Source organism: Hoplias malabaricus, chromosome 10 (genome assembly GCF_029633855.1).
Source record: "Hoplias malabaricus isolate fHopMal1 chromosome 10, fHopMal1.hap1, whole genome shotgun sequence".
NCBI classification, from domain to species: domain Eukaryota; kingdom Metazoa; phylum Chordata; class Actinopteri; order Characiformes; family Erythrinidae; genus Hoplias; species Hoplias malabaricus.
In genome coordinates, this window is record NC_089809.1 from 4,654,238 (window position 1) to 4,665,441 (window position 11,204).

The 11,204-nt window shown below is 38.8% G+C and overlaps 2 protein-coding genes across 4 annotated transcripts; both read left to right on the forward strand.

Moving 5' to 3' along the window:
• Window positions 1-760: 760 nt before the first annotated feature.
• LOC136708955 (tripartite motif-containing protein 10-like) lies at window positions 761-4,609 on the forward strand. Of its 3 annotated transcripts, none has more exons than XM_066683881.1 (6): window positions 761-1,614; window positions 1,897-1,992; window positions 2,098-2,331; window positions 2,572-2,630; window positions 2,712-2,824; window positions 3,421-4,609. In XM_066683881.1, exons 1-5 carry the CDS (start codon window positions 1,177-1,179, stop codon window positions 2,713-2,715), a joined length of 831 nt encoding a protein of 276 aa, XP_066539978.1. In that variant the 5' UTR covers window positions 761-1,176; the 3' UTR covers window positions 2,716-2,824; window positions 3,421-4,609. The 3 variants fall into 3 exon arrangements, with proteins under 3 accessions (XP_066539978.1, XP_066539979.1, XP_066539980.1); XM_066683882.1 differs by having other exon boundaries at window positions 3,679-4,609; XM_066683883.1 differs by having other exon boundaries at window positions 2,575-2,630.
• A 1,674-nt stretch (window positions 4,610-6,283) lies between these two features.
• LOC136708374 (zinc-binding protein A33-like) lies at window positions 6,284-10,193 on the forward strand. Its single transcript, XM_066682888.1, has 6 exons — window positions 6,284-6,748; window positions 8,030-8,125; window positions 8,338-8,571; window positions 9,045-9,118; window positions 9,211-9,326; window positions 9,667-10,193. The coding sequence occupies exons 1-6, from the start codon at window positions 6,284-6,286 to the stop codon at window positions 10,170-10,172; spliced, it is 1,491 nt and encodes a 496-aa protein (XP_066538985.1). The 3' UTR covers window positions 10,173-10,193.
• Window positions 10,194-11,204: the final 1,011 nt, after the last annotated feature.

Sequence of the window (11,204 nt, forward strand, 5' to 3'; positions counted from 1 at the left end):
GTGAATGGGTGGCTTCCGGGAACTTTGGTTTCTTCCCACAGTACAAACACCCATGCTGTTAAGTTGATTGGTGTGTGGTGACCTGTGATGGACTAGTGCCCGGTCCAGAGTGTGATGCTTGCTTCTGGGTAGGTTCTTTTATGGAATTATGTCATAAAGGTGGCACGGGGCAGCAGGTAGTGTTGCTGTCACCCAGCTCCAGGGTCTTGGGGTTGGGGGTCAAGCCCCACTCCAGTTGACTGTTTCTGGTGTGTTTTCCCTGTTTCCGTGTGGGTTTCCTCCGAGAGCTTTGGTTTCCTCCCATGGTCCAAAAACACACATTGGTAGGTGGATTGGCTACACAGTATCTATGGATGTGACTGTGTGTTGCACTTTGAAGAACTGGCACCCTCTTCAGGGTGTTTCCGCCTTGCGCCCAGTGATTCCAGGTAGGCTCCGGACCCACCGCAACCCTGAACTGGACAAGCGCTTACAGACAACTTAAAGACAATGAAAGAGTTTATCAAATGATGCCATAGCATGAATGGCAGGTGGTATTTTCAAAGTACAATAAAAAATTTAAAATCAATATTGACAGCTGATAGCAATAGCAAGACTCTTGGTAATTGATCCAAATTTGTCTCTATTTTGATCCACGTATTTGTTACGTGTACTGACAATATAAATTCCTCTCGTAGTTGGAAAACCTGTTTGCATTTTCGGAGAAACACACATTTCCTTGCTGAGAAAACCAGTTTTGCCATGTACTAAGTGCTTAAATAATTTTGTGCATATGCTTGTGTGTGGAACCATTGTTGGACGCCTCTTATAGAGGATAGCTAGATGAATCTTATTTAAATACATAGAGTTTTTGTGTGTTCGAGTTTTGGGTTCATTTGAAGTGGACCTTCCTTCTTTGAAGTTTTAGGGCATCTTGCGACTCGAGGTAAGAGTGTATTTCCTTAGCTCAGCTGAGTTGAAGTGAGACTTGAAGAAGAAAACAAAGAAGTGAAAATCAAATGATTTTTGGATCAAGTACACTATAATCTGTCAACTCAAGCTCCTTAGACAGATTATTTTCTTCTGGAAAACTATTTCCTCTTGACAGAGGTATTCAAGACACAAGGAAGAAGAAAAGGGGGACTTCTGAGTGGAAATCCTGTGGCTTCTGGATCAAGCCTGCTTACAAATTTTCCAATGGCTTCTATGTTACACCTACAGATCCAGTGTCCTGTGTGTTTAAACACTTTAAGGGATCCGGTGTGTCTTCCATGTGAACACTTCTATTGTAGAGCGTGCATCACTCGCCACTTTGCTGTAAACAGTGTTGAAAGTACTTGTCCAGAGTGTCGGAATCCTTTCCACAGGGAAGATATCAGGGTCAATCGAGCCTTGAAGAATATTGTAGATGCTGCCAGAGACCATTTAGAGCAACATGAAACCCTCAGAGAAGGAGCAAACACCCTACAGAGTGAACAAAATCAGAACTCTACAGAGCAGTGTCCTGTCCACTTTGAGACATTCAGATTTTTCTGTGAGACAGATAAAAAATTACTCTGCCAGGTATGCCGAGAAGACGAAAGACATCAGGGGCACAGGGTTAAACCACTTAGCGATGCCCTCCAAGCCAAGAAGGTACAGTCGATTTTATCTGCTTACACTTCGGTGACCTCTTAACTGACCTGTAATTCAACTTTCTGTAGAAGGAGCCAAACATACTCTTAAAACTCTTAAAACAAGCCAAAACATTTTTTTTAAATGTCGAATCTTATGTTTTTACAATATCTATTTACAAAACTAACAAATCTTATATATAATTTTATTTTCACCAAAGTGTTCTTCTCCAAACCTGTTGAGCTAATGACAGTTAATTAGCTCTTAATGTTCTCTTAACGTTAACGTGGTTAAATACTTTAGGAGAAGGCAGTCGAGAATCTGGAAAACATTTTCAGTGAAAACGAGAGGCTGGTGAACTTGATTGAGAGCCAGGCCGATGAGATCATAAAAACAAGGGTAAGTGTTGCTATGGTACATTTGTGAGTGTAATGACTTACAATAGTCAATTAAAAACCTAAGAATTCTGTTAGAAATTGGGCATTTATTTCTGATATTTTGCAGGAGAAATCGAAGGCATTGTCTCATCAGATTTCGGAGCAGTTTAAGAAGATGCACAAGTTTCTGAGCGATAAAGAGGAAGAGGTAAAGGCCCTGCTGATGGTTGAGGAGGATAAACTGTTAGAAAATATGGAGATAAATCTGTTTACAATGGAGGAAATTTTGTCAGAAGTGAGAGTAAATCAAGGAATTCTAATGTCTGCGCTGGAGACGGACCAACCCTGCCAGTTCCTGCAGGTAAGACACTTACTTTTTTACATTATTTTATAGGATGGTACCTTTGATGTGTGTTCAAATGTTTGTAGAATCTCCTTATTTAGTGGAGGCTGTTCACTAGTAATTCAGGACAAAATCCATATAAATACACTTAATTTTATAAGGAACGTTGGGTGGGCAGGTGTCCATTTAGTGTACAATTAGGACATATCGTGTATAACACTGTTACCCATAGGTTTTATATATTAAACTGTCTGCCAGCAGTGGTGGACGGAGAGTGGACAGTCACTTATCAGGGAAACAGAGACAACAGGTGGACTGTAAGTGTACTACAAGCACTAGAGTAAAATAATACAAAAATGCTAATCGTATATTAATTTAATATATGTATTATATTTTAGATAATCGTTTGCCAATCCTCTTAGAGTTAAACGAGACTCATTGTTTCTCGGACCATATGAGACTCATCTACAGTTCTTTGTGTGGAAAGAAATGCTCACATTCATCCGTCCAGGTAAGGGTCTTTTATTTATTTATTCATTTAATTAAAAAAATTATTTAAAACATAACCTTTATGGGCCAACTTACAACAGCCTTTAGGCCCTAACAGAATGACTGAGTTATCTAGTTGAAAGGTATCTGGTGAGCAGAAACAAGGCCACAGACATCCAGAGCTAAAACAAGCTAAAACGAGAGTTACTGTTAATTAAAATTAGATTTTTATTTATTTTTTAATCAGGTTTCACATTTAATGTCACAGCACACTACCCACGAGTATTAATTACTTTCATGGAATTTGACTGAAATATTTGGACCCGCACGAATGACTGCCTCCCCATTGCTGAAATGTCTGTGATGCTTATCTGACAAATGCACTGCAGCCAGTGAAAGTACAGCAAAACTTGTCTGGCCTTGTTTTCTATATTAGATCACATTGCTGGCTCTGTTTTGGTGATTGGCACACAAGCCATCAGGGATACGAATCCCTTAACAATGCTATTTACACATCCTAGAGCTTTGCTGAGATAAACCTTGAGTTTTATGATTACAATTACTTTAGGCTTTTTCAACTAACTTTATAATTGTCTTTTAATATTTGTCTCCTGTAAGTACCTCACCATCACACACTGGAGATGAAAAGTGATGAAAACCTAAACGTCTCTCTAAGCGGTCTCAGCATCCAGTGCAGCCAACAATCATTAAGAAGGAATAGACTCATTTCTCCTTGGCTGAATACAGAGTCCTCATTTGTGACAGGGCAGCTTTACTGGGAGCTGGAGGTGGGGGAGAAGCTTGACTGGGAAATTGGAATTTGCGGCTATGAATTGAATGAATTGAGCAAAGACACAATGTTGTGCTTCAATTTAGAGTCCAGTTACCACATCCAGCGAGCTGCAGACCCAAACAAACGACCAGTGTACAACTCATCACGCCCCAGGAAATTTGGTGTGTACCTGGACTGTGAGAGGAGACAAGTTTCGTTTTATAACGCTGAGCACATGACTCTTATTGACACTGTAAATTTATCAAATGCAGCTCCTCATTCTCTGTGTATCTCCCCAGGGCAGTACCTTGATGGAAACAATAGAGACCCAATTAGAATCTGTTGGTATGAAGTCTAACTTGATTTTGTAAAAAAAAAATAAGTCAATGATTTTATGTGTTAATTGTTTTCCAATTCTTCTTCTTTACCTTACACTGACACCTGTTGTTCTGTATGTGTGTGTTTCTACTAAATTTACAAACTATAACTAAGCCTACATTACACATTCTTCTCATGTGATTCAACTTTAAATGAAATTTGGAATGAAGGTATAATTTATTACATTCATTGTCTGTAACCCTTATCCAGTTCAGGGTCGCGGTGGGTCCAGAGCCTACCTGGAATTATTGGGCGCAAGGCTGGAATACACCCTGGAGGGGGCGCCAGTCCTTCACAGGGCAACACACACATTCACTCACACCTACGGACAAATCTGAGTCGCCAATCCACCTAACAACGTGTGTTTTTGGACTGTGGGAGGAAACCGGAGCACCCGGAGGAAACCCACGCAGACACAGGGAAAACACACCACACTCCTCACAGACAGTCACTGGACAGGTCCCTGGAGCTGTGTGACTGCGACACTACCTGCTGCGCCACCGTGCCGCCCTAATTCCCTTAAAAATATTTAATAAAATTATAAAATCAATATTTTATTTTTTTTACACATATTTTTGATAACTGTGATAGTATATTTTGTGCTAAAATGCATTTGATTTGCAAAAGCAATTTGAGCACATTTTTATATTTATGTACTCCATACTCTTTTTTGGTTGCAGTGTTTCCCTTTGTTTAATAATGCAATTAATCTTGTATATATAAATAATCTTAATATATTTTATTAAGATATTCTATGCCAATTTTATTTTTATTTTATATCAAATTAAATATTTTATACGAAAATACCCAATATTTCAGAAATGAGCTTTTGTTTTGTTCATTTTTGACATCTAATAAATATCGCACTGTTTTCTGTTGCTGTGTATTTCCTCAGTAGTTGAACACATGAGCAGAAATATTTTTAGGAACTAAATATAGAGCGAGAAACAACAGAGGGTTTGAAAGGAATGCTGACTCATTTTGTTTCCATCTGTCTGTTTACACACCTGTTTAATTCCCTCACTTCAAACTCAAGGTCAAAGCAGAATTCTGACATTAATATACATTAGCTATGTTTTAGAGTGTAGTTTAGGAAGTTTAGATTGCTGTTTTACTAACATAAACATACTATTTTTCTAGCATCAAAAATATTAAAATATAATAGGAGTTTAAAGTTGGGAAATTTATTAAATAAAATTAGTGTTTCAAAATAACATTGAAATACCTGCTGTAATATGGGTATGTATTTAAATGGCTTTGTACAGGGTCCATGGTTCTACCCATAATCACTGTCTATAAAGAGTCCTTGAAGAAGCATTTCAGGGTGTAATTTTTATGTAAATGCTTTTAAACCTTTGTTAGTAGAAAGATCAAGAGGAGTTTACATGGAGAACTGTTTGTAAGCATTTGGACCACATGGTTTAACAGATAAATATAGAAGTCTGAGGGAAACATATGCTGGTTTACAGTTGTGGGGGGAGTGACTAACACACCCAGAAAAACCCCTGTGTGTGTGCTGTGATGGACATTTGCTATTGAACAGCAGCTGTTATTAGAACCAGGAGGATACACTTTCTCTGCTGTGAGAGACATTTAAATGCCTCAAGAGTTCATCTGTATTTCTGTGTACGTTGATTTATAACAAGCCGGAGTGCGTTTTTTTTTTTTAATTCAGCTAATGTGATCCATAACAGATCCAAGGTACGTACCCATTTCTTTAAATTTCACTTTAATGAACTTTGCAATCCTGGCACCATGCTCTACAAACTACAATTCAGCATTAATCTCTTTGCAAATCAATGAAACATGTGCACTACTAGTTTACATTAGTGTTATGTTCCTTAGGATTCAAACTAACAATGTTACAGCTATTGCTGTAATCAAACTTACAACCTTAATAATGTTAGAACCAAGATCCAAGAGCCAAACAAGGCATGGACAAGTCTTCAGAAGAAATTGTATAAACACTTTTTACTTTTAAGTTTGCAAGAAGTGCTTGTTGATTTAGGAAATCAACCCAATATTAGCACTAATATCATCATGAGATACATGTTACAGGAACATATCTTTTACTTAAAATTAATACATGTGCTTTTTAAACCTTCATTTTAGCTCCTTAAGAATCAAACCTGCTTAAAAAGCACAACTAACATCATACTGTACATGCTGCAGAAATGTACCTGTTACTGTAGCTCTTTGGGATCTGATCCAACAACCTCAGTGTTGTTAACACCAAACCAACAACCTTGCATCAAATCTCAACTTGCTGAGCTACAGTGACTGATAGAAGAAGAACAACAAACTTTAAGAAGAAAAACAAGAGCCTCTCAGATGGATTCCCGTCTGTCAAAGCAGATCCAGTGCTCTGTGTGTTTGGGGGACTTTGTGGACCCGGTCAGTTTGTTGTGTGATCACACTTTCTGTCGTCAGTGCATTAGTAATCACTCCCAAACCAGCCGAGGTCTTCGCTTGTGTCCGGAATGCCGCCGTCCATACACAATGTGGGACCTGAGATCCAACCGAGTGCTCAGAAATATGGTGGAGGCCGTGAGGGAACACCTCTCAGAGCAACAGGCCCTTACGGACACAGGAGCATCCTGCCCTGGCTCAGACAGAACCAGAAGACAAACTGGGCTGATACCAGAGCCTGAGCAGCTGTTATGTTCAGACCACAATGAAAAACTTAAACTCTTCTGCGAAACAGACCAGAATCTGGTGTGTCTGATCTGCAGAGATGGCGATAAACACCAAGGACACAGGTTCAAACCTGTGGACGAGGCAGCAGAACCCAAAAAGGTCAGTTGTCATTTGTTGTTATTTTGGAGGGATATAGCTACAATGTTCTAACACTTTTCTGGTTACTTTACATTTTTTTTCCCAAAGATTGAGACAACTGGGATTAATTCAGTGATTGTTCTTTAATTTTTTTTTTCAAGTTTCCTCTAGACTTATTCATTCATTCATTGTCTGTAACCCTTATCTACTCCAGGGTCACAGTGGGTCCAGAGCCTACCTGGAATCATTGGGCGCAAGGCAGGAATACACTCTGGAGGGGGCGCCAGTCCTTCACAGGGCAACACACACACTCACACACTCATTCACTCACACCTACGGACACCTTTGAGTCACCAATCCACCTACCAACTGGTGTTTTTGGATTGTGGGAGGAAACCGGAGCACCCGGAGGAAACCCACGCAGACACAGGGAGAACACACCACACTCCTCACAGAAAGTCACCCGGAGGAAACCCACGCAGACACAGGGAGAACACACCACACTCCTCACAGACAGTCACCCGGAGGAAACCCACACAGACACAGGGAGAACACACCACACTCCTCACGGACAGTCACCTGGAGGAAACCCACGCAGACACAGGGAGAACACACCACACTCCTCACAGACAGTCACCTGGAGGAAACCCACGCAGACACAGGGAGAACACACCACACTCCTCACAGACAGTCACCCAGAGGAAACCCACGCAGACACAGGGAGAACACACCACACTCCTCACAGACAGTCACCCGGGGCGGGAATCGAACCCACAACCTCCAGATCCCTGGAGCTGTGTGACTGCGACACTACCTCTAGATTTATGTTACATATATTAGCATGAAGTGGTTGACAGAATTCAATAATTTCTTGCTAATTAGCCTAGTATATGTTTTACTGATTATAATAATATTTTTAAAATTGTGCACATTTTGTTGGATCAAAATACTTTTAAATGTTGTATTTGTTTATACTTTTTCTTTTTTTTTACATAACTGACTAAATAATAAATTTAAATTGATTTGTGGTGACGCCCTGTGAAGGACTGGCGCCCCCTCCAGGGTGTGATCCCCGCCTTGCGCCCAATGATTCCGGGTAGGCCCTAGACCCACTGCGACCCTGAACTGAATAAGCGCTTACAGACAATGAATGAATGAATTAATGAATGATTTGTGGTGAAATTTAAAAATGGTGTGTTCTGGGAAATGCTGAATCACAAAATATGTTTCAGTACAGGCAGACATTTTGTGAGATGATAAATTGCATAATGATGAATGTACATTTTTAAATATATATTTCAGGTAATGCTTAGAGAACCATTAAGTTTTCTGTCAAAAGAAAACAAAGATTTGGAGGAACTGATAAAGAAGCAGACAACGGAGATTTCTAAAACTGAGGTGAATTTAAATCCTACAAAGTATGTGTTTAAACTGTGTCCGTCGCATTCACTAATACATTAAAATGAATAACATTCTGGAAAAATAAAACGTTCTCATAATTACTGTCACAATTTATTTATTTTTTTACATCACCAATGCTGCTGTGATTGAAAATTATGCTTTATTTACTGCTTTGCTTAATTAACTCTTTATTTATTGCTCTGTTTTAGGAGAAATCCAAGGAGCTTTCAGCTCAGTTCTCAGCTCAGTTTGAGGAAATGCACCAGTTTCTTAGAGAAAAGGAGCAGAAGGTAAAGACTCTGCTGGAGAGAGAGGAGCGAGCGATGGTGGAGACAATGCAGAAAAACAGAACAGAGATACAGGAGAAACTGAACAGAGGAAGAGAGGAGGAGGCCATACTTCACTCGGTTCTGGACACTGATCGCCCCGATGGCTTTCTGCAGGTTAGCATTTAAGCAGCGATTTCACCCTTTACTGCACAGAGGTGAGAAGTAACAAGGTGCATTTATTTAGGTTTTATGTCCAAACGTATGTGGTCACCCTCACCACTCTAAACAGTGAATTGTACTGGCCACCACTGTGGACAAAGCTCAGTGGAAAACATGAAAAGAAATTAGAATCAGCTGCACATGAGGCTAAGCTCACCATGGCCAAAGCCAAGTGCCTGCCAGAGGGAAATGAAACCCCTCAGCTCAGCACCCTGAGAACCAGGGTGAGAACTACAGGGATCCAGAACTACTAACCTAACCCTACATAACAGCACTAACTTTCCCATGTCTGAATGCCAATCAGAAATGGTCCCACATCTAGTGTAAAATCATACAAGATTCAAACACTACATTTAACAAAAAAACACTGGAAGAGCTGGTGCCTAAAACATTTGGCTAAAGAACAATTTTGTCTTTTTTTTTTGCAGTGGTGGACAGAAAAAGGCTTGGATTTGGTTGAGGAGATGAGGGAAAGGAATGAAAATGGTCCAGAGACAACAGAGTACATAAAGAGATAAGCTTGGCACAATAAATATTGTGTTTTGGACAATAATATAGTGTTTGTTGCTAATACCATATTAATCTATATTTTAGGTTTAGGTCCAGGCTAAAAGACCTCAGAATTTTGCCTGAGTCGCTGTTCCTTGGCCCTTATGAGACTCACCTGCAGTTTATTGTGTGGAAGGAGATGCTCGGGTCCATTAAAACAGGTAAAAGAAATCCAAAATAATAAACATTAATATTGAAAAATATTTATTTTTGAAAATGCTATTTGTTCAGGATATTTAATAAAATACATTTTAACAATATATAATAATTAAGACTGACTTGAAGTCAAATTCATTTTAATCCTTGATTCTGCATTGTAAATGTTTACATATGGTTTCATGTGTTTATAGTTTTCTATATTATAGTAATCAAATTGAATCTCTGAAAGATTTACACTCCTGGTATTGACAATAAAAGGCCTATAATAAAGATAAAAAATAGAGACTTATTGTGTGTAACATATTAGAAACCCTACAATAAGCGATATATTTTCCTCCACAGTTCCTGATCGTAATGTAATATCCGACTGCCACGACCCTTACCTCAGAGTTTCTTCAGACGGACGCAGTGTGACCCGTACAAATAAAAAGGGCATTTTTAATAATCAGAAAGATTACAGACCACTGGCCAGGACCCATAAGAGCTTCCAGACGGGGCAACACTACTGGGAGGTGGATGTGGGGCAGAAGCTGGACTGGAGTGTGGGATTGGATGAGGGCTGCATTAACAACACAAATAAAGATATTAGACTGCAGCTGAAGAGTGACGAAGGATACTACATTAAAGAGAATGGAACTGAGAGTGTTAAAGAATTGGCTGTAAAACCACAGAGAATTGGACTCTATTTGGACTGCGATAGACGCAAGGTTTGTTTCTATAATGCTGATGATATGACACTCCTCCATTCCTCTATCTATCCATCCTCCAATCCTTACACTCTCAGTCTCTCACCTGGAGCCTGTCTTCAAGGAAGGAATGCAGACCCTCTGATTATCTCCTGGAATTGAACAAACCTGAACAGAACACAATGATACAGGAATTTGGAGCAGCTTTACATGAATTTAATTTCACCATGCTTAGTGCCAAGTGTAGGCTAAAAGGTATACATAAGTTTGGCATATGTTCTAGACGTGCTCTCCCTTTGTTTACACAGAATTTTGGTGTAAAATAAAAAGCTCATATCACTAAACAGTACAGCAAAAAACACAATGAAAATAAGCACACAGTATATAGCTAGGAACAGATAAATTAAACAGAAGATAGACTCCTTTACACACGAGTAGAGAGTAGAATAAATATAAGTACTTTGAAAACAATCACGTAAACTTATCAAAATTTTACTTAAGTACTTATACTTGAGTAAATGTAAGATGTGTTTTTATTTTTAGCAGTTATATTTTAGTAAACTGCAACAAAATTGGAGAAAATGTGTAGTTTTACGTTGACCAATGCTAATCATGCTAATCAAGTTCGTGTTTCATGTTCTTGAGTAAAGATACTACTATAAGGGAAAATATTCAGGTAAACTGGAGCAAAAGTAGACAGAAATCCTGAATATGTGGAGATTTGGTGACTTAACGTTTCTTTAAAAAAATTAAAAATAAATTTGTCATCTGAATACCATAACTTCAAAAGATACTGCCCCCTGGTTACATCAATTTTCAAAATAAAAGACATGAGCTTAAGTACAATGGAGTGAAGAATGTAACTGTTATATTTCATTATAATGAAAAATCAAGGACTTGATCATTTTATTGTTGTGTTGTTCATTTTTGATTTTGGTTTCATACATATATATCTTAATAGCAAGTACATTTTCGTAGCAGCTGTATTCTTTTTTGTGCTTCTCCCTAGAAGAGCAATGAGCCATTTTATAAAGTAGCAAGGAACATTTATTAAAGTGAATCAAGTTGTAGTCCTTAAATGAACCGGTTCATGCTCCAAAGGTTCCTGGTTTTAAAAAGGCTTATAGAATCTCCACTAGGTGTCAGAAAAGCAGGGGTGAGAGTGTGTAGATTTGCAATCTGATGGACTGGGGC